Source organism: Crinia signifera, chromosome 6 (genome assembly GCF_055691185.1).
Source record: "Crinia signifera chromosome 6, ASM5569118v1, whole genome shotgun sequence".
Lineage (NCBI taxonomy): Eukaryota > Metazoa > Chordata > Amphibia > Anura > Myobatrachidae > Crinia > Crinia signifera.
In genome coordinates this window covers 26,112,387-26,135,993 of record NC_139222.1, presented here as the reverse complement: position 1 = coordinate 26,135,993, position 23,607 = coordinate 26,112,387, and the positions used below count along the sequence as shown (strand labels likewise).

At 47.3% G+C, this 23,607-nt stretch overlaps 4 protein-coding genes across 13 annotated transcripts in view; 3 read left to right on the top strand and 1 right to left on the bottom strand.

The window, feature by feature from the left end:
- LOC146010130 (uncharacterized) overlaps positions 1 to 23,607 on the top strand; it is a 424,288-nt gene that overhangs the window by 105,171 nt on the left and 295,510 nt on the right. For 3 of the 8 annotated variants that reach the window (XM_083151046.1, XM_083151050.1, XM_083151049.1), the window contains 5 exons: positions 240 to 337; positions 431 to 587; positions 5,750 to 5,847; positions 5,941 to 6,049; positions 19,689 to 23,238. The exons of 1 other annotated variant lie outside the window; for it this stretch is intronic. In XM_083151046.1, the coding sequence (XP_083007172.1) occupies positions 240 to 337; positions 431 to 587; positions 5,750 to 5,847; positions 5,941 to 6,049; positions 19,689 to 22,087 (2,861 nt within the window). In that variant the 3' untranslated portion in view covers positions 22,088 to 23,238. Of the gene's footprint in view, positions 1 to 239; positions 338 to 430; positions 588 to 5,749; positions 5,848 to 5,940; positions 6,050 to 19,688; positions 23,239 to 23,607 lie in introns of those variants that run through there. 4 more of the 8 variants (XM_083151051.1, XM_083151047.1, XM_083151055.1 and 1 more) reach the window with 4 other exon arrangements.
- Positions 1 to 23,607, bottom strand: part of LOC146010169 (uncharacterized) — a 263,545-nt gene that overhangs the window by 59,629 nt on the left and 180,309 nt on the right. The window lies entirely within an intron of this gene.
- LOC146010153 (uncharacterized) overlaps positions 1 to 23,607 on the top strand; it is a 360,112-nt gene that overhangs the window by 179,928 nt on the left and 156,577 nt on the right. The window lies entirely within an intron of this gene.
- The window catches only part of LOC146010228 (uncharacterized), a 239,166-nt gene that overhangs the window by 112,838 nt on the left and 102,721 nt on the right, over positions 1 to 23,607 (top strand). The window lies entirely within an intron of this gene.

Below are 23,607 nucleotides of genomic sequence, written 5' to 3'. Positions count from 1 at the left end.
ATTTAATTTTGTCACTGTGTGTCTCCTACAGATGGGCCCAATAACAGAGATACCCCAGAGAGATGTCTCCGTCCTCTGTATTCCCAGGATAATCACATATATACCATGTCCTCAATCACTGCGTGTCTCCTACAGATGGGCCCAGTAACAGAGATACCCCAGAGAGATGTCCCCGCCCTCTGTATTCCCAGGAAAATCACATATATACCATGTCCTCAGTCACTGCGTGTCTCCTACAGATGGGCCCAGTAACAGCGATACCCCAGAGAGATGTCCCCGTCCTCTGTATTCCCAGCACTGTAAAGAGGAGAATCACAGGACCCCACAGGAGGATCAGGTAGGTGGTATATACCATATTGAGTTCTCACTACATGATCTGTAGAGAAGCTGTGTGTGTCTCATATACTAATATATTATTGTTCTTATTTAGGGTGGAGGCCTGACTGATATTAAGGTAGAAGATACAGAAGGAGGAGAAGAGACGGATGTGACTGATATTAAGGTAGAATATACAGAGGGAGAAGAAATGTATATGAGGAGTGACCAGCCCTTTAAGGAGGAGATAATCCCCACAGATACCAGCACAGGTCAGTAAATACCACTTATTACAGAGAGTCACATATTCTCCTTGTTCTGTCACTACAGCAGCCTCATATCCTGCACCCTCCTCTGTCAGTACAGCGGCCTCTTATCCCGCACCCTCCTCTGTCACTACAGCAGCCTCTTATCCTACACCCTCCTCTGTCACTACAGCGGCCTCTTATCCTGCACCCTCCTCTGTCACTACAGCGGCCTCTTATCCTGCACCCTCCTCTGTCACTACAGCGGCCTCTTATCCTACACCCTCCTCTGTCACTACAGCGGCCTCTTATCCTACACCCTCCTCTGTCACTTCAGCGGCCTCTTATCCTACACCCTCCTCTGTCACTACAGCGGCCTCTTATCCTACACCCTCCTCTGTCACTACAGCGGCCTCTTATCCTACACCCTCCTCTGTCACTACAGCGGCCTCTTATCCTACACCCTCCTCTGTCAGTACAGCGGCCTCTTATCCTACACCCTCCTCTGTCAGTACAGCGGGCTCTTATCCCGCACCCTCCTCTGTCACTACAGCAGCCTCTTATCCCGCACCCTCCTCTGTCACTACATCAGCCTTTTATCTTACACCCTCCTCTGTCACTACAGCAGCCTCTTATCCTGCACCCTCCTCTGTCACTACAGCGGCCTCTTACCCCGCACCCTCCTCTGTCACTACAGCGGCCTCTTACCCCGCACCCTCCTCCGTCACTACAGCGGCCTCTTACCCCGCACCCTCCTCCGTCACTACAGCGGCCTCTTACCCCGCACCCTCCTCCGTCACTACAGCGGCCTCTTCTCCCGCACTCTTCTCGATCACTGCAGCTGCCTCTTATCCCGCACCCTCCTCGGTCACTGCAGCTGCCTCTTATCCCGCACCCTCCTCGGTCACTGCAGCGGCCTCTTATCCCGCACCCTCCTCTGTCACTACAGCGGCCTCTTACCCCGCACCCTCCTCTGTCACTACAGCGGCCTCTTATCCGGCACCCTCCTCTTTCAGACTGAGGGGGATGTATCTGTCCAGTGGTGGAGTCCAGGGCTATCAGCCCCTATTATTGTCCTCATCTCCTCCACACATTAGATCATTGTCTGCTACCAGCCCAGAGATCTGACCAATCTCCCCATTTTCCCCAGTGACTCCCCTACATCATCAGTAGAAGGGACAGGAATAATAGCAGCGTACAGGGTACAATGGTATGGAAGGTCATATGGCATTACCCATGGTTCTCTCTCATAAAGATATAAAATCCCTGGTTACAGTATATATAGGGTGCCACAGATTCTGTGCTGCTGGGCAGTCATCCTACAGATATAATATCCCTGGTTACAGTATGTATAGGGTGCCACAGATTCTGTGCTGCTGGGCGGTCATCATACAGATATAATATCCCCGGTTACAGTATGTATAGGGTGCCACAGATCCTGTGCCATTGGGCGCTCATCCTACAGATATAATAGCCCCGGTTACAGTATGTATAGGGTGCCACAGATTCTGTGCCGCTGGGCGGTCATCATGCAGATATACTATCCCTGGTTACAGTATGTATAGGGTGCCACAGATTCCATGCTGCTGGGCGGTCATCATACGGATATAATATCCCCTGTTACAGTATGTATAGTGTGCCACAGATTCTGTGCCGCTAGGCGGTCATTATACAGATATAATATCCCCGGTTACAGTATGTATAGGGTGCCACAGATCCTGTGCCGCTGGGCGGTCATCATACAGATATAATATCCCCGGTTACAGTATGTATAGGGTGCCACAGATCCTGTGCCGCTGGGCGGTCATCATACAGATATAATATCCTCGGTTACAGTATGTATAGGGTGCCACAGATTCTGTGCCGCTGGGCGGTCATCATACAGATATAATATCCCCGGTTACAGTATGTATAGGGTGCCACAGATTCTGTGCTGCTGGGCGGTCATCATACAGATATAATATCCCCGGTTACAGTATGTATAGGGTGCCACAGATCCTGTGCCGCTGGGCGGTCATCATACAGATATAATATCCCTGGTTACAGTATGTATAGGGGGCCACAGATCCTGTGCTGCTGGGCGGTCATCATACAGATATAATATCCCTGGTTACAGTATGTATAGGGGGCCACAGATTCTGTGCTGCTGGACGGTCATCATACAGATATAATATCCCCGGTTACAGTATGTATAGGATGCTACAGATTCTGTGGTGCTGGGCGGTCATCATACAGATATAATATCCCTGGTTACAGTATGTATAGGGTGCCACAGATTCTGTGCTGCCGGGCGGTCATCATACAGATATAATATCCCTGGTTACAGTATGTATAGGGTGCCACAGATTCTGTGCTGCTGGGCGGTCATCATACAGATATAATATCCTTGGTTACAGTATGTATAGGGTGCCACATATTCTGTGCTGCTGGGCGGTTATCATACAGATATAATATCCCTGGTTACAGTATGTATAGGGTGCCACAGATTCTGTGCTGCCGGGCGGTCATCATACAGATATAATATCCCAGTTTACAGTATGTATAGGGTGCCGCAGATTCCGTGCTGCTGGGCGGTCATCATACAGATATAATATCCCTGGTTACAGTATGTATAGGGTGCCGCAGATTCTGTGCTGCCGGGCGGTCATCATACAGATATAATATCCCTGGTTACAGTATGTATAGGGTGACACAGATTCTGTGCTGCTGGGCGGTCATCATACAGATATAATATCCCTGGTTACAGTATGTATAGGGAGCCACAGATTCTGTGCTGCTGGGTGGTCATCATACAGATATAATATCCCTGGTTACAGTATGTATAGGGTGTCACAGATTCTGTGCTGCTGGGCGGTCATCATACAGATATAATATCCCTGGTTACAGTATGTATAGGGTGCCACATATTCTGTGCTGCTGGGTGGTCATCATACAGATATAATATCCCTGGTTACCGTATGTATAGGGGGCCACAGATTCTGTGCTGCTGGGCGGTCATCATACAGATATAATATCCTCGGTTACAGTATGTATAGGGTGCCACAGATTCTGTGCTGCTGGGCGGTCATCATACAGATATAATACCCCTGGTTACAGTATGTATAGGGTGCCGCAGATTCTGTGCTGCTGGGCGGTCATCATACAGATATAATATCCCTGGTTACAGTATGTATAGGGTGCCACAGATTCTGTGCTGCTTGGCGGTCATCATACAGATATAATATCCCTGGTTACAGTATGTATAGGGTGCCACAGATTCTGTGCTGCCGGGCGGTCATCATACAGATACAATATCCCTGGTTACAGTATGTATAGGGTGCCACAGATTCTGTGCTGCTGGGCGGTCATCATACAGATATAATACCCCCGGTTACAGTATGTATAGGGTGCAACAGATTCTGTGCTGCTGGGCGGTCATCATACAGATATAATATCCCTGTTTACAGTATGTATAGGGTGCCACAGATTCTGTGCTGCCGGGCGGTCATCATACAGATATAATATCCCCGGTTACAGTATGTATAGGGTGCCGCAGATTCTGTGCTGCTGGGTGGTCATCATACAGATATAATATCCCTGGTTACAGTATGTATAGGGTGCCACAGATTCTGTGCTGCTGGGCGGTCATCATACAGATATAATATCCCCGGTTACAGTATGTATAGGGGCCACAGATTCTGTGCTGCTTGGCGGTCATCATACAGATATAATATCCTTGGTTACAGTATGTATAGGGTGCCACAGATTCTGTGCTGCTGGGCGGTCATCATACAGATATAATATCCTTGGTTACAGTATGTATAGGGTGCCTCAGATTCTGTGCTGCTGGGCGGTCATCATACAGATATAATATCCCCGGTTACAGTATGTATAGGGTGCCACAGGTTCTGTGCTGCTGGGTGGTCATCATACAGATATAATATCCCCGGTTACAGTATGTATAGGGTGCCACAGATTCTGTGCTGCTGGGCGGTCATCATACAGATATAATATCCCAGTTTACAGTATGTATAGGGTGCCGCAGATTCTGTGCCGCTGGGCGGTCATCATACAGATATAATATCCCCGGTTACAGTATGTATAGGGTGCCACAGATTCTGTGCTGCTGGGCGGTCATCATACAGATATAATATCCCCGGTTACAGTATGTATAGGGGCCACAGATTCTGTGCTGCTTGGCGGTCATCATACAGATATAATATCCTTGGTTACAGTATGTATAGGGTGCCACAGATTCTGTGCTGCTGGGCGGTCATCATACAGATATAATATCCTTGGTTACAGTATGTATAGGGTGCCTCAGATTCTGTGCTGCTGGGCGGTCATCATACAGATATAATATCCCCGGTTACAGTATGTATAGGGTGCCACAGGTTCTGTGCTGCTGGGTGGTCATCATACAGATATAATATCCCCGGTTACAGTATGTATAGGGTGCCACAGATTCTGTGCTGCTGGGCGGTCATCATACAGATATAATATCCCAGTTTACAGTATGTATAGGGTGCCGCAGATTCTGTGCCGCTGGGCGGTCATCATACAGATATAATATCCCTGGTTACAGTATGTATAGGGTGCCACAGATTCTGTGCTGCTGGGCGGTCATCATACAGATATAATATCCCTGGTTACAGTATGTATAGGGTGCCGCAGATTCTATGCTGCCGGGCGGTCATCATACAGATATAATATCCCTGGTTACAGTATGTATAGGGTGCCGCAGATTCTGTGCTGCTGGGCGGTCATCATACAGATATAATATCCTTGGTTACAGTATGTATAGGGTGCCGCAGATTCTGTGCTGCTGGGCGGTCATCATACAGATATAATATCCCCGGTTACAGTATGTATAGGGGGCCACAGATTCTGTGCTGCTGGGCTGTCATCATACAGATATAATATCCCTGGTTACAGTATGTATAGGGTGCAACAGATTCTGTGCTGCGGGGCGGTCATCATACAGATATAATATCCCTGGTTACAGTATGTATAGGGTGCCACAGATTCTGTGCTGCCGGGCGGTCATCATACAGATATAATATCCCTGGTTACAGTATGTATAGGGTGCCACAGATTCTGTGCTGCTGGGCGGTCATCATACAGATACCCCAGAGAGATGTCCCCGCCCTCTGTATTCCCAGGATAATCACATATATACCATGTCCTCAGTCACTGCGTGTCTCCTACAGATGGGCCCAGTAACAGCGATACCCCAGAGAGATGTCCCCGTCCTCTGTATTCCCAGCACTGTAAAGAGGAGAATCACAGGACCCCACAGGAGGATCAGGTAGGTGGTATATACCATATTGAGTTCTCACTACATGATCTGTAGAGAAGCTGTGTGTGTCTCATATACTCATATATTATTGTTCTTATTTAGGGTGGAGGCCTGACTGATATTAAGGTAGAAGATACAGAAGGAGAAGAAATGTATATGAGGAGTGACCAGCCGTTTAAGGAGGAGATAATCCCCACAGATACCAGCACAGGTCAGTAAATACCACTTATTACAGAGAGTCACATATTCTCCTTGTTCTGTTACTACAGCAGCCTCATATCCTGCACCCTCCTCTGTCAGTACAGCGGCCTCTTATCCCGCACCCTCCTCTGTCACTACAGCGGCCTCTTATCCCGCACCCTCCTCTGTCACTACAGCGGCCTCTTATCCCGCACCCTCCTCTGTCACTACAGCGGCCTCTTATCCTACACCCTCCTCTGTCACTACAGCGGCCTCTTATCCTACACCCTCCTCTGTCACTACAGCGGCCTCTTATCCTACACCCTCCTCTGTCACTACAGTGGCTTCTTATCCTGCACCCTCCTCTGTCACTACAGCGGCCTCTTATCCCGCACCCTCCTCTGTCACTACAGCGGCCTCTTATCCCGCACCCTCCTCTGTCAGTACAGCGGCCTCTTATCCTGCACCCTCCTCTGTCACTACAGCGGCCTCTTATCCTACACCCTCCTCTGTCACTACAGCGGCCTCTTATCCTGCACCCTCCTTTGTCACTTCAGCGGCCTCTTATCCTACACCCTCCTCTGTCACTACAGCGGCCTCTTATCCTACACCCTCCTCTGTCACTACAGCAGCCTCTTATCCTACACCCTCCTCTGTCACTACAGCAGCCTCTTATCCTACACCCTCCTCTGTCAGTACAGCGGCCTCTTATCCTACACCCTCCTCTGTCACTACAGCAGCCTCTTATCCCGCACCCTCCTCTGTCAGTACAGCGGGCTCTTATCCCACACCCTCCTCTGTCACTACAGCAGCCTCTTATCCCGCACCCTCCTCGGTCACTACATCAGCCTTTTATCTTACACCCTCCTCTGTCACTACAGCAGCCTCTTATCCTGCACCCTCCTCTGTCACTACAGCGGCCTCTTACCCCGCACCCTCCTCTGTCACTACAGCGGCCTCTTATCCCGCACCCTCCTCTGTCACTAAAGCGGCCTCTTACCCCGCACCCTCCTCTGTCACTATAGCGGCCTCTTACCCCGCACCCTCCTCCGTCACTACAGCGGCCTCTTACCCCGCACCCTCCTCCGTCACTACAGCGGCCTCTTACCCCGCACCCTCCTCCGTCACTACAGCGGCCTCTTCTCCCGCACTCTTCTCGATCACTGCAGCTGCCTCTTATCCCGCACCCTCCTCTGTCACTGCAGCTGCCTCTTATCCCGCACTCTCCTCGATCACTGCAGCTGCCTCTTATCCCACACCCTCCTCGGTCACTGCAGCTGCCTCTTATCCCACACCCTCCTCGGTCACTGCAGCTGCCTCTTATCCCGCACCCTCCTCTGTCACTACAGCTGCCTCTTACCCCGCACCCTCCTCTGTCACTACAGCGGCCTCTTACCCCGCACCCTCCTCTTTCAGACTGAGGGGGATGTATCTGTCCAGTGGTGGAGTCCAGGGCTATCAGCCCCTATTATTGTCCTCATCTCCTCCACACATTAGATCATTGTCTGCTACCAGCCCAGAGATCTGACCAATCTCCCCATTTTCCCCAGTGACTCCCCTACATCATCAGTAGAAGGGACAGGAATAATAGCAGCGTACAGGGTACAATGGTATGGAAGGTCATATGGCATTACCCATGGTTCTCTCTCATAAAGATATAATATCCCTGGTTACAGTATATATAGGGTGCCACAGATTCTGTGCTGCTGGGCAGTCATCATACAGATATAATATCCCTGGTTACAGTATGTATAGGGTGCCACAGATCCTGTGCTGCTGGGGGGGTCATCATACAGATATAATATCCCTGGTTACAGTATATATAGGGTGCCACAGATTCTGTGCTGCTGGGCAGTCATCCTACAGATATAATATCCCTGGTTACAGTATGTATAGGGTGCCACAGATTCTGTGCTGCTGGGCGGTCATCATACAGATATAATATCCCTGGTTACAGTATGTATAGGGTGCCACAGATCCTGTGCTGCTGGGCGGTCATCATACAGATATAATATCCCCGGTTACAGTATGTATAGGGTGCCACAGATCCTGTGCCGCTGGGCGGTCATCATATACAGTAGATATAATATCCCTGGTTACAGTATGTATAGGGGGCCACAGATCCTGTGCTGCTGGGCGGTCATCATACAGATATAATATCCCTGGTTACAGTATGTATAGGGGGCCACAGATTCTGTGCTGCTGGGCGGTCATCATACAGATATAATATCCCCGGTTACAGTATGTATAGGATGCCACAGATTCTGTGCTGCTGGGCGGTCATCATACAGATATAATATCCCTGGTTACAGTATGTATAGGGTGCCACAGATTCTGTGCTGCCGGGCGGTCATCATACAGATATAATATCCCTGGTTACAATATGTATAGAGTGCCACAGATTCTGTGCTGCCGGGCGGTCATCATACAGATATAATATCCCAGTTTACAGTATGTATAGGGTGCCGCAGATTCCGTGCCGCTGGGCGGTCATCATACAGATATAATATCCCTGGTTACGGTATGTATAGGGTACCACAGATTCTGTGCTTCTGGGCGGTCATCATACAGATATAATATCCCTGGTTACGGTATGTATAGGGTGCCGCAGATTCTGTGCTGCCGGGCGGTCATCATACAGATATAATATCCCTGGTTACAGTATGTATAGGGTGTCACAGATTCTGTGCTGCCGGGCGGTCATCATACAGATATAATATCCCTGGTTACAGTATGTATAGGGTGTCACAGATTCTGTGCTGCTGTGCGGTCATCATACAGATATAATATCCCTGGTTACATTATGTATAGGGTGCCACAGATTCTGTGCTGCTGGGCGGTCATCATACAGATATAATATCCCTGGTTACAGTATGTATAGGGTGCCACAGATTCTGTGCTGCCGGGCGGTCATCATACAGATATAATATCCCTGGTTACAGTATGTATAGGGTGCCACAGATTCTGTGCTGCCGGGCGGTCATCATACAGATACAATATCCCTGGTTACAGTATGTATAGGGTGCCACAGATTCTGTGCTGCTGGGCGGTCATCATACAGATATAATATCCCTGGTTACTGTATGTATAGTGTGCCGCAGATTCTGTGCTGCTGGGCGGTCATCATACAGATATAATATCCCTGGTTACAGTATGTATAGGGTGCCACAGATTCTGTGCTGCCGGGCGGTCATCATACAGATATAATATCCCCGGTTACAGTATGTATAGGGAGCCACAGATTCTGTGCTGCTGGGCGGTCATCATACAGATATAATATCCCTGGTTACAGTATGTATAGGGTGTCACAGATTCTGTGCTGCTGGGCGGTCATCATACAGATATAATATCCCTGGTTACATTATGTATAGGGTGCCACAGATTCTGTGCTGCTGGGCGGTCATCATACAGATATATCCCTGGTTACAGTATGTATAGGGTGCCACAGATTCTGTGCTGCCGGGCGGTCATCATACAGATATAATATCCCCGGTTACAGTATGTATAGGGTGCCACAGATTCTGTGCTGCTGGGCGGTCATCATACAGATACAATATCCCTGGTTACAGTATGTATAGGGTGCCACAGATTCTGTGCTGCTGGGCGGTCATCATACAGATATAATATCCCTGGTTACAGTATGTATAGGGTGCCGCAGATTCTGTGCTGCTGGGTGGTCATCATACAGATATAATATCCCTGGTTACAGTATGTATAGGGTGCCACAGATTCTGTGCTGCTGGGCGGTCATCATACAGATCTAATATCCCCGGTTACAGTATGTATAGGGGCCACAGATTCTGTGCTGCTGGGTGGTCATCATACAGATATAATATCCCCGGTTACAGTATGTATAGGGTGCCACAGATTCTGTGCTGCTGGGCGGTCATCATACAGATATAATATCCTCGGTTACAGTATGTATAGGGTGCCGCAGATTCTGTGCTGCTGGGCGGTCATCATACAGATATAATATCCCAGTTTACAGTATGTATAGGGTGCCACAGATTCTGTGCTGCCGGGCGGTCATCATACAGATATAATATCCCCGGTTACAGTATGTATAGGGTGCCACAGATTCTGTGCTGCTGGGCGGTCATCATACAGATATAATATCCTCGGTTACAGTATGTATAGGGTGCCACAGATTCTGTGCTGCTGGGCGGTCATCATACAGATATAATATCCTTGGTTACAGTATGTATAGGGTGTCACAGATTCTGTGCTGCTGGGCGGTCATCATACAGATATAATATCCCTGGTTACATTATGTATAGGGTGCCACAGATTCTGTGCTGCTGGGCGGTCATCATACAGATATAATATCCCTGGTTACATTATGTATAGGGTGCCACAGATTCTGTGCTGCCGGGCGGTCATCATACAGATATAATATCCCTGGTTACAGTATGTATAGGGTGCCACAGATTCTGTGCTGCTGGGCGGTCATCATACAGATACAATATCCCTGTTTACAGTATGTATAGGGTGCCACAGATTCTGTGCTGCTGGGCGGTCATCATACAGATCTAATATCCCCGGTTACAGTATGTATAGGGGCCACAGATTCTGTGCTGCTGGGCGGTCATCATACAGATATAATATCCCCGGTTACAGTATGTATAGGGGCCACAGATTCTGTGCTGCTGGGCGGTCATCATACAGATATAATATCCTCGGTTACAGTATGTATAGGGTGGCGCAGATTCTGTGCTGCTGGGCGGTCATCATACAGATATAATATCCCAGTTTACAGTATGTATAGGGTGCCGCAGATTCTGTGCTGCCGGGCGGTCATCATACAGATATAATATCCCCGGTTACAGTATGTATAGGGTGCCACAGATTCTGTGCTGCCGGGCGGTCATCATACAGATATAATATCCTCGGTTACAGTATGTATAGGGTGCCACAGATTCTGTGCTGCCGGGCGGTCATCATACAGATATAATATCCCTGGTTACAGTATGTATAGGGTGTCACAGATTCTGTGCTGCCGGGCGGTCATCATACAGATATAATATCCCTGGTTACATTATGTATAGGGTGCCACAGATTCTGTGCTGCTGGGCGGTCATCATACAGATATAATATCCCTGGTTACATTATGTATAGGGTGCCACAGATTCTGTGCTGCTGGGCGGTCATCATACAGATATAATATCCCTGGTTACATTATGTATAGGGTGCCGCAGATTCTGTGCTGCTGGGCGGTCATCATACAGATATAATATCCCAGGTTACAGTATGTATAGGGTGCCACTGATTCTGTGCTGCTGTGCGGTCGTCATACAGATATAATATCCCTGGTTACAGTATGTATAGGGTGCCGCAGATTCTGTGCTGCTGGGTGGTCATCATACAGATATAATATCCCTGGTTACAGTATGTATAGGGTGCCGCAGATTCTGTGCTGCTGGGCGGTCATCATACAGATCTAATATCCCCGGTTACAGTATGTATAGGGGCCACAGATTCTGTGCTGCTGGGTGGTCATCATACAGATATAATATCCCCGGTTACAGTATGTATAGGGTGCCACAGATTCTGTGCTGCTGGGCGGTCATCATACAGATATAATATCCCCGGTTACAGTATGTATAGGGTGCCACAGATTCTGTGCTGCTGGGCGGTCGTCATACAGATATAATATCCTCGGTTACAGTATGTATAGGGTGCCACAGATTCTGTGCTGCTGGGCGGTCATCATACAGATATAATATCCCTGGTTACAGTATGTATAGGGTGCCACAGATTCTGTGCTGCTGGGCGGTCATCATACAGATATAATATCCCCGGTTACAGTATGTATAGGGGCCACAGATTCTGTGCTGCTGGGCGGTCATCATACAGATATAATATCCCCGGTTACAGTATGTATAGGGTGCCACAGATTCTGTGCTGCTGGGCGATCATCATACAGATATAATATCCCTGGTTACAGTATGTATAGGGTGCCACAGATTCTGTGCTGCTGGGCGGTCATCATACAGATATACTATCCCTGGTTACAGTATGTATAGGGTGCCACAGATTCTGTGCTGCTGGGCGGTCATCATACAGATATAATATCCCCGGTTACAGTATGTATAGGGGCCACAGATTCTGTGCTGCTGGGCGGTCATCATACAGATATAATATCCCCGGTTACAGTATATATAGGGTGCCACAGATTCTGTGCTGCTGGGCGGTCATCATACAGATATAATATCCCAGTTTACAGTATGTATAGGGTGCCGCAGATTCCGTGCCGCTGGGCGGTCATCATACAGATATAATATCCCTGGTTACAGTATGTATAGGGGGCCACAGATTCTGTGCTGCTGGGCGGTCATCATACAGATATAATATCCCAGTTTACAGTATGTATAGGGTGCCGCAGATTCCGTTCCGCTGGGCGGTCATCATACAGATATAATATCCCAGTTTACAGTATGTATAGGGTGCCGCAGATTCCGTTCCGCTGGGCGGTCATCATACAGATATAATATCCCTGGTTACAGTATGTATAGGGTGCCACAGATCCTGTGCCGCTGGGCGGTCATCATACAGATATAATATCCCTGGTTACATTATGTATAGGGTGCCACAGATTCTGTGCTGCCGGGCGGTCATCATACAGATATAATATCCCTGGTTACAGTATGTATAGGGTGCTGCAGATTCTGTGCTGCTGGGCGGTCATCATACAGATATAATATCCTTGGTTACAGTATGTATAGGGTGACACAGATTCTGTGCTGCCGGGCGGTCATCATACAGATATATTATCCCTGGTTACAGTATGTATAGGGGGCCGCAGATTCTGTGCTGCTGGGCGGTCATCATACATATATAATATCCCCGGTTACAGTATGTATAGGGTGCCACAGATTCTGTGCTGCCGGGCGGTCATCATACAGATATAATATCCCTGGTTACAGTATGTATAGGGTGCCGCAGATTCTGTGCTGCCGGGCGGTCATCATACAGATATAATATCCCAGTTTACAGTATGTATAGGGTGCCGCAGATTCCGTGCCGCTGGGCGGTCATCATACAGATATAATATCCCTGGTTACAGTATGTATAGGGTGCTACAGATCCTGTGCCGCTGGGCGGTCATCATACAGATATAATATCCCTGGTTACAGTATGTATAGGGAGCTACAGATTCTGTGCTGCCGGGAGGTCATCATACAGATATAATATCCCCGGTTACAGTATGTATAGGGTGCCGCAGATTCTGTGCTGCTGGGCGGTCATCATACAGATATAATATCCCTGGTTACAGTATGTATAGGGTGCCGCAGATTCCGTGCCGCTGGGTGGTCATCATACAGATATAATATCCCTGGTTACAGTATGTATAGGGTGACACAGATTCTGTGCTGCCGGGCGGTCATCATACAGATATAATATCCCTGGTTACAGTATGTATAGGGGGCCGCAGATTCTGTGCTGCGGGGCGGTCATCATACAGATATAATATCCCCGGTTACAGTATGTATAGGGTGCCACAGATTCTGTGCTGCCGGGCGGTCATCATACAGATATAATATCCCTGGTTACAGTATGTATAGGGTGCCGCAGATTCTGTGCTGCTGGGCGGTCATCATACAGATATAATATCCCTGGTTACAGTATGTATAGGGTGCCACAGATTCTGTGCTGCCGGGCGGTCATCATACAGATATAATATCCCTGGTTACAGTATGTATAGGGTGACACAGATTCTGTGCTGCTGGGCGGTCATCATACAGAAATAATATCCCTGGTTACAGTATGTATAGGGAGCCACAGATTCTGTGCTGCTGGGCGGTCATCATACAGATATAATATCCCTGGTTACAGTATGTATAGGGAGCCACAGATTCTGTGCTGCTGGGCGGTCATCATACAGATATAATATCCCTGGTTACAGTATGTATAGGGTGCCACAGATTCTGTGCTGCCGGGCGGTCATCATACAGATATAATATCCCTGGTTACAGTATGTATAGGGTGACACAGATTCTGTGCTGCTGGGCGGTCATCATACAGAAATAATATCCCTGGTTACAGTATGTATAGGGAGCCACAGATTCTGTGCTGCTGGGCGGTCATCATACAGATATAATATCCCTGGTTACAGTATGTATAGGGAGCCACAGATTCTGTGCTGCTGGGCGGTCATCATACAGATATAATATCCCTGGTTACTGTATGTATAGGATGCCACAGATTCTGTGCTGCTGGGCGGTCATCATACAGATATAATATCCCTGGTTACAGTATGTATAGGGAGCCACAGATCCTGTGCTGCTGGGCGGTCATCATACAGATATAATATCCCCGGTTACAGTATGTATAGGGTGCCACAGATTCTGTGCTGCTGGGCGGTCATCATACAGATATAATATCCCTGGATACAATAAGTATAAATATAACCAGGATTTAGCAGATACGTGACTACAGATTTGCAGTGTAACAATGTAACAGACAAGAGAGAGGCTTCCAGTCCTGTGATGCTGGCAGGACAATGTGGTTGGCTACTATGTAGGCTAATGGACTGTTGGTCTTTACCAGGGACTCACACAACGGGGGTACGGGCTTCTAACAACCCAATGTGGAAGTCACAGATCTCTGGCTGTGGTCCAAGGTACGGGTACAAGGATATGAAGGAATTGTGGGCACACAGAGACTGGTTGTGGGGCATATTATAGTGTAGGTAATGGGATTGGGTCAGAACCAGACAGTATCATATTGGGGACAGCCAGAATCATGTCAGAGAAAAGCCAGCCACCTATACTGGCACCAGGAAGGGGAAGTACTGGTCATCACTATGGGCACTGGGCAGATGGGAGACAGAAGGATGAGATGGTTGCCAGAGTAGAGGACTGGCTCCTGTCATACACAGTACCGCAGGCGCCCAGGGAGAACCAGCACCACCAGGCCCAGTAACAAGGAGTTGGGCCTCAGCTCGCTGACTTAGTAACCAGAAGTGGTCAGGGCTTTGTGGATCTATGTACGTAAGACCCAGGATTTGCACTGGATGGATGACCTGCTGGGTCTGCATGATAACAGCAGGAGAGGCTGGTTAGCCTGTGATCAGCATTATCAGGGGGATCACTGTTACCAGGATTACCTTGTAGCAAGTCTGCCTGTTCCTGATCCTGTTGGGCAGCAAGAGACTGGTGTGTGCAGCTAGGATGGTGTGGCACGGAGCCTCTGCTAAGCTGGGGTGCTGGGCTGTCACCTGCTCCTCAGTGCAGCTCTTACCCAATGTTACCAGTCTGGGTACCCCAGAGATGCCAGCTTGCCCTTAGGACCAGCTTTGGGGCATCCCTTATGCCTTCCCTTTATGCTCTTTGTTTCTGTTCTTTACTCCTATTCTGTCTTTAGGGCCTTTGTTAGGCAGAATAGTGACACCCAGTCTTACAGTTCTCTTACACTGCCGGCTCCCAATACCTCAGTGTCTCCCAATGCACTAATATAATAAGGGTTACCTCATCTACATAAATCCCATTATTTGCTGCATGATATTTAGTAGTGATGGGTAGTTCGTGAATGATTAGTTCAAAATGAACTAATCTTCAAAGTGAACTAAATCGTTCAGATCACTGCTCTGGCAAAGATTAGTTCATTTAGTTCACCAGGAAGTAAAGCAAGTGGGAAGTGTAACACACAGACAGACAGAGCCCAGTGTAACACACACACAGGCAGAGCCCAGTGTAAAGGCCCCCATACACTATGCGATTTTCGGCCGATTTCATCCGATTTCGGCCCCTTGGGCCGATAAATCGGATGAAATCGGCCGAAAATCGCATGTGTTTGACATCTGATCTGATCTGATGCGCGTTCCCGTGCGCATCAGATCGGATCAGGGCGTCGGACCTGCTGAACATCAGATATATCGGAATCTGACCCATCATGGGTGCTTTATAGCACCCACGATGTTTCAGATCCGATATATCTCCGTGTACCTCCTTCCGGCGCTGTGGACCTCCTCCTGCCCCCAGTGTAGAAGCAGCAGCAGCCGGAACTTATGTCACAGAAAGTGACAGGCAGTCAGGCACCACGGCAGAGAAGAGTGCAGAGGGCGGCGCGGCAGAGTCTTCTCTGCTGGCTGCTGCTAGATGACAGCTCACTGAGCTCAGCATGCGCTGCTGCTAGAAGACAGCACGGGCAGCAGATGAAAGCACAGGCAGAAAAGCCCGGACCCCCCCCCCCTCTCCTCTGCTAAGACAGTACGGGCAGCAGAGCCCGGACCCTCCCCCCTCTCCTCTGCTAATGACAGTACGGTCAGCAGAGCCCCCGGACCCTCTCCTCTGCTCCTAGATGATAGCACAGGCAGCAGAGCCCTCTCCCCTGCTGCTGATTTTCAGCTTGGTCAGCAGAGCCCAGACACTACAGTGGGAATTCTGTGTGTGCTCTACCCCTATTATGTGTGACTGGATGTAACAACTCAAGTGTAATCCACACCTGTGTTGTTACATCCAGTCACACATAATAGGGGTAGAGCACACAGAATGGTCAGCTAATGGATGACAGAGGGGGTTGTGTTTAGGGAAGCCAATCCCGGGGCATTTTTTCAATCCCGGAATTCGGGATTGAAAAATGCCCAATCCCGGGATCCCCGGGATCGGCTTCCCTACTATTAAAAACCCACCTCGGCCGCCCCGCATATTTACTTACAGATGCGTGGTGCGGCCGGGTGGGTGGGCGAGATGGGGTGATGGAGCCCCGGGCTGGTCTGCAGGTGGCCCGGTGTGCCGGCAGGTCCACTGCTGGGCGGGCGGGCTGGTCCAGGGACAGGATGGCTGGGCAGGCTGATCCGGGGACAGCCCGGGCTGGTCCGCTGGTGCCCCAGTGTGCCGGCAGGTCCGCTGCTGGGCGGGCGGGCGGGCTGGTCCGGGGACAGAATGGAGGCAGACAGCCTGTGCGGCCTGAGCAGCGTGACCTCTGACGTCGTCACGCTGCGCAGAGCCGCACTGCCCGGGACGGGAGAAGCCGGGCAGCTGCTGAGCACCCGCTCAGACGCTGCCCGGCATTAGACTGCGCATGCGCAGTCTAATCCCGAAATCCCGGGATTGGAAACTCCAATCCCGGGATTGAAATCCCGGTGTTTTGGGGGCCAAATCCCGGGATCCCGATCCCGGGATTGGCCACCCTAGTTGTGTTGGTAATCAGCTTTATTATTCAAACGTGCTGTTAAAGGCCAATCAAATAATAAATACAAGATGCATATATTGGATCAGACCACTATGCAACTAGTGGTGATGATCACAGCAGGGCTTATATTTCTAGTTTTGTTTGAAGGGGGGGGGGGGGGGGGTTTGAGGGGGGAATATATATAATGTATGTCCAATCAATATCGCACCCATCAGTCTTTTTATATATGAATAAAGATCACCAGGACTATGCCTTTAAAGCGACGTTTCGGGACTTCTTTATTGTCCCTTATATATATTTATACGGTAGAGGCACTCCTAGGTCTGTATCGCACAAACAACACAGACACAGGGGTCTGAAAGCAATGTTTCGTTTTATTTAATGACCGTTTTCAAGCTCATACAAATAGTAAATAGTACATACCTAAATAATCTCCACCAACACCACGCCCAGGTCGTCAGCTCCCCGCTGCGTGTCGAAGTCCAATGACCTCACCATCCATACCGGCCGGTATGCGTCGCTGGACGGTGACGTCATTGGACTTGGACACACTGCGGGGAGCTGACTACCTGGGAAAAAATTTTAAGAAACAAAACAGTTCCCTCCAGACAGCAGCGCTGTCGCTATGTAGAGTGGGCATCAATGTACAAAAAGACACCAGACATGGAGTATAAGCCAACATTTCAGAGCCAAGTGGCCCCTTTATCAAGGTGCAGAGAGAATCGAACCTCTCTGATATAAATACCCCAGTGGTTTGTTCGTGTCTTCTGCTGCAGCACCATGTCTGGTGTCTTTTTGTACGAGTGCCAACACCCCCCGAACTATATATACAGGAATCTGCTGCGCTATATAAGAAACTGCAAATAAATAAATAAATATACCACCATTCTCATTTTCTCAGAACAGTAATACCTGCAAGGTATAGCACTGTTCAGGCCACTCCCTAGAGCCATCCCATCAGATAAATCTCATGGCACATCCAATTTGCGTCAGATAAATTGCGTGATTAATCACATGTGATTTATCTGACGCAAATTGGATGTAAAAAATGGCACATCAAGTGTCAAATTGTATGTAGGCCTCCTGGGAAGTTGCCAGGGAAGTTCAGGGGAAATCAGATGCAATTTTACAGGTCAGATAAATCTCATAGTGTATGGGGGCCTTAACACAGACAGACAGAGCCCAGCAGCTCCATAAGGCTCATTTACTGGATCTTTACTTTCTGAATCTAAAGTTAAAAGTACAATAAAGCCCAGCAAATACAAATCTAATAAAATATAAATATGCACTGCCTAGCCAAAGTCTATGTGTGGTGTGTCTGTGAGTGAGCATGTGTGCTCATGCTGCTCACCTTTATGTGATACTATCATTATATGATTAGTTCAGATGTCCAAACACTTACTGCTGCTGCTTCTGGTACTGGGTCCTGAGCATACTGCTGTGCTAAATCTTCTGCTGGGATCTGTGTAGGAGCTTCTGCAGCAGCCATGTTATCAGCTCTCATGCAATACACAGGAGGCAGTACATGTTAGCTGCCAAAGATGGCAGTGCTGAGCTCACACATGGTCTGGACTCTGCGGATCCAAATGAACTACATTGTCCTGATGACTCATGAGTCCTGCAAATAGTTCAGTAGTCCAATTAGTTCACTGATCATACAGATCCCTGAACTAATCTCTGACTATACACCATAATGAGACTGTGCAGTACCTGTGAGCTACCATGTGTGGCACTGCTGTGCTCAGGCACATGTATTGTGTGTATGCAGCCACAGACACAGTGCTGGCTGCTGCATGTTATACAGTATACTGTAGTAGCTCTGTTTACTCCACATTACAGTCAGAGATGGATATGTATGAACCTTCATGATACATACAGTGGAGCAGTTGCCCCTAGCAACCAATCAGCAACTGGTTACTTTGCAAAGTCTCTACTTTATCTCTCTCTAAGGTCAGCTAAATTGGGGCAAGGGGACATGTTTTTTTCTAATTACTGTATTTTAAAAGCAGAAAAAAATTGACTTTTTAAATTACTCTGAATTTGGGTATTTTACTTGCATATTATGGAAGGTAAAATAACCACCACAATGGGATTAATATTGCAGAGCTAAACAATAAACATGTCACTATAAGTGTGCTGTATAATTTATTGCTTTTCTAAAATAATCTGATTTATTAAACCTACAGTATATGATCATTCTAACAAGACTAAACTCCTACAATGAGCTGGTATTACAATGCCTGCTCTGTGTGTCATAATCTAGTCTAGTTCATCTAGATCCATGCACTCCTCTCAGTCTCTGAGTCAGTGCTGGAATAATGAACTAAATGAACTAGATGAACTAATCTTCTGATCTAATCTTTTGGGTGAACTAGATCATAATGAACTAGTCACCAAAACGAACTAGATTTCCCATCACTAATATTTAGAGCTGTAGGAAAGTATTTATAACTGAATAACTTGTACTCACTGATAGTATGAAATGGGTGAGGGGAAAGGGGAAGAGCGATATATCTATATCTGTATGTTATTTCCAGCAGATGGACACAGAAGCAGGAATACCTCGGAGGGACGTCTTATTCTGTCTTCAGACTATAAAACAGAAGATAACATCACACAGGATTCTCCAGAAGACGCCTCCATTACCCTAAATATACAGCCAGTGCTTCACAGTGCAGATACATCACCTGATACCTCTGATTCTGAGGACTGGTCTCCTGGTAACTCAGATACTGCTACACATAGAACAGCTCATACAGGTGCTGACATATTTACCTGTACTGAATGTGGTACATGTTTTATAAATCAGTCTGTTTTTATTAGACATCAGAAAACTCACAATTGTGAGAAACTATTTCCATGTTCTTATACCGAGAAATCAGCTCTTGTTACACATGTAAGAATTCACACAGGTGAGAAGCCATTTCCATGTTCTGAGTGTGGGAAATGTTTTAACCAGAAATCAGATCTTGTTACACATGAGAGAACTCACACAGGGGAGAAGCCATTTCAATGTTCTGAGTGTGGGAAATCTTTTAACCAAAAATCAGCTCTTGTTAGACATGAGCGAATTCACACAGGTGAGAGACCTTTTCCATGTTCTGAGTGTGGGAAATCTTTTATCAAGAAAACAGATCTAGTTAGACATGAGAGAACTCACACAGGAGAGAAGCCATTTACATGTTCTGAGTGTGGGAAATCTTTTAACCGGAAATCAGTTCTTGTTATACATGAGAGAAGGCACACAGGTGAGAAGCCATTTCCATGTTCTGAGTGTTGGAAATCTTTTAACCAGAAATCAGATCTTGTTACACATGAGAAAACTCACACAGGGGAGAAGCCATTTCCATGTTCTGAGTGTGGGAAATCTTTTAACCTAAAATCAGCTCTTGTTAGACATGAGCGAATTCACACAGGTGAGAAGCCATTTCCATGTTCTGAGTGTGGGAAATCTTTTATCAAGAAAACAGATCTAGTTAGACATGAGAGAACTCACACAGGTGAGAAGCCATTTCCATGTTCTGAGTGTGATAAATCTTTTAACCGGAAATCAGTTCTTGTTATACATGAGAGAAGGCACACAGGGGAGAAGCCATTTCCATGTTCTGAGTGTTGGAAATCTTTTAACCAGAAATCAGATCTTGTTACACATGAGAGAACTCACACAGTGGAGAAGCCATTTCCATGTTCTGAGTGTGGGAAATCTTTTACCTTTAAATCAGCTCTTGTTATACATGAGAGAACTCACACAGGTGAGAAGCCATTTCCATGTTCTGAGTGTGAGAAATCTTTTAACCGGAAATCCGCTCTTGTTATACATGAGAGAAGTCACATAGGTGAGAAGCCATTTCCATGTTCTAAATGTGGGAAATCTTTTACCTCTAAATCAGCTCTTGTTATACATGAGAGAACTCACACAGGGGAGAAGCCATTTCCGTGTTCTGAGTGTGGGAAATCTTTTACCTTTAAATCAGCTCTTGTTAGACATGAGCAAATTCACACAGGTGAGAGACCTTTTCCATGTTCTGAGTGTGGGAAATCTTTTACCTTTAAATCATCTCTTGTTAGACATGAGATAACTCACACAGGTGAGAAGCCATTTCCATGTTCTGAGTGTGAGAAATCTTTTAACCGGAAATCAGCTCTTGTTATACATGAGCGAAGTCACACAGGTGAGAAGCCATTTCCGTGTTCTGAGTGTGGGAAATCTTTTTACCGGAAATCAGCTCTTGCTACACATGTAAGAATTCACACAGGTGAGAATCTGTTTCCATGTACAGAATGTGGGAAATGTTTTCCCCACAAATCAGATCTTGTTAGACATGAGAGAACTCACACAGGTGAGAAGCCATTTCCATGTTCTGAGTGTGAGAAATCTTTTAACCGGAAATCAGCTCTTGTTATACATGAGAAAACTCACACAGGTGAAAAGCCATTTCCGTGTTCTGAGTGTGGGAAATCTTTTAACCGGAAATCAGCTCTTGCTACACATGTAAGAATTCACACAGGTGACAATCTGTTTCCATGTACAGAATGTGGGAAATGTTTTCCCCACAAATCAGATCTAGTTAGACATGAGAGAACTCACACAGGTGAGAAGCCATTTCCATGTTCTGAGTGTGAGAAATCTTTTAACAGGAAATCAGCTCTTGTTATACATGAGAGAACTCACACAGGGGAGAAGCCATTTCCATGTTCTGAGTGTGAGAAATCTTTTAACCAAAAATCAGCTCTTGTTATACATGAGAGAAGTCACACAGGTGAGAAGCCATTTCCGTGTTCTGAGTGTGAGAAATCTTTTAACCGGAAATCAGCTCTTGTTATATATGAGCGAACTCACACATGTTCTGATTGTGGGAAATCATTTACCCATAAGTCAAATCTTGTCCGACATGAGAGAACTCACACAGGGGAGAAGCCATTTCCATGCATTTAGTTTGAAAAATGTATTTTTTATCAAAACAAAGGCTTTTGATCTGGATTGAAATCTTTGCAAGGGCTTTGATGGTGGGTGTATGCGCAGGGTCATATCTGTGCATGTGCCTAAGCCGGGTGTTAGCCGGTCACACACACCCAAGTGTGCGGGTGGGGGGTGGAGAGGGGCGGCAGGCTGGCTCATTTGCATATGGGAATGCCCATATGCATGATCATGTCCAGAATGCTGGACATTATCATGCTGATGGGATGGGCAGCTGACATCACCGGTTGTCAGCTGGCCGCCCACTTCCTCCTGAGTGTCCACGCATATATAAGTGACTTGAGGGTAACTTTAATTTGCGTGTGCCTTTGCCCTCATTCGATGCTCGTCGACCATCGAATGATGTGGGAGGGTCCCCCGAGGTCGCGACTGAATGTTACTGCGTACCATCCATTCGCAGGCCCCGGGAGCTAATCGCCCTCACAAATTGGTGGTAGCAGGGCCACCAGTCACAAGGCGGGGTTTGGTGGACTCTCAAGGCTGCAAATTCGCAGCCTTGCTAATCATCCAGAATAACCATCGTAGTCTTGTTAGAGATCAGAGGACTCAAAGGTGAAACCATAATAATTTGCACATTCTGAGTGTGTGGAACGTTTATTACACAAATGAGCTTCTTTTACAAGGAAATCTCTCTCTGTATGCGCACAACCCTGAATAGCCCCAATTCATCCTGCCCTCCCACAGTACTTTACACCCGCTCTGCAGCAAGAGGAGATCTGTCCGGCTGCTAACAGCATATAACAGCTCAGCGCTGTGTATACCGACACATGCACAGCTGCTGAGCATCATGGGATCTGTGCGACTCTGAAGCAGGGCCAGAGTGTACAACAAGGATTGTTAGCGTCACTGATGGTAGGGAGAGTCATTGGAAGCACCAGTAACACAGTGTAGTAACATGTTATACTGTCATTTCCCACCGCAGACATAGGTGTAATGTGCGCCATTGCCATAGGACTGGATCATGTCTGTCATTTGTGGAACTCTCCTACAGGCCGTGATATAGAGCAGAGGAAGAAAGCACATGCAGGGAATCCAATGTGCCAAGTGCAATTCTCCTATTCATATATTGTTGCTCAGCGTCTTCAATTCAATAAACGGATTTTATTATTTGCCTTGTGTTTATTCATTGAAATATAAAAAGTCCTATCTCCCTCCTTTATTATTGCAATTCAGTGGCCAATGTAGGAAACACAAGAAGATATGGGTTCTCTAATGAAGATCATCATTCAAACTCTCTGTTAATAATGTATTTATTTACAGTTCCTTATATAGCGCAGCATATTCCATTGCACTTTGCAATTGGAGACAACAGTGATTAAACAAACTGGGTAGAAACAAACAGACATGGAGGTAGGAGGGCCCTGCTCGCAAGCTTACAATCTATAGGGATAATAGGAGGGATATATAGGGAAAGAATTCCATAGCATGGCAGTCCTGATGTGATGTAATTAGATATGATTGCTACGGGAGGTTGTGTG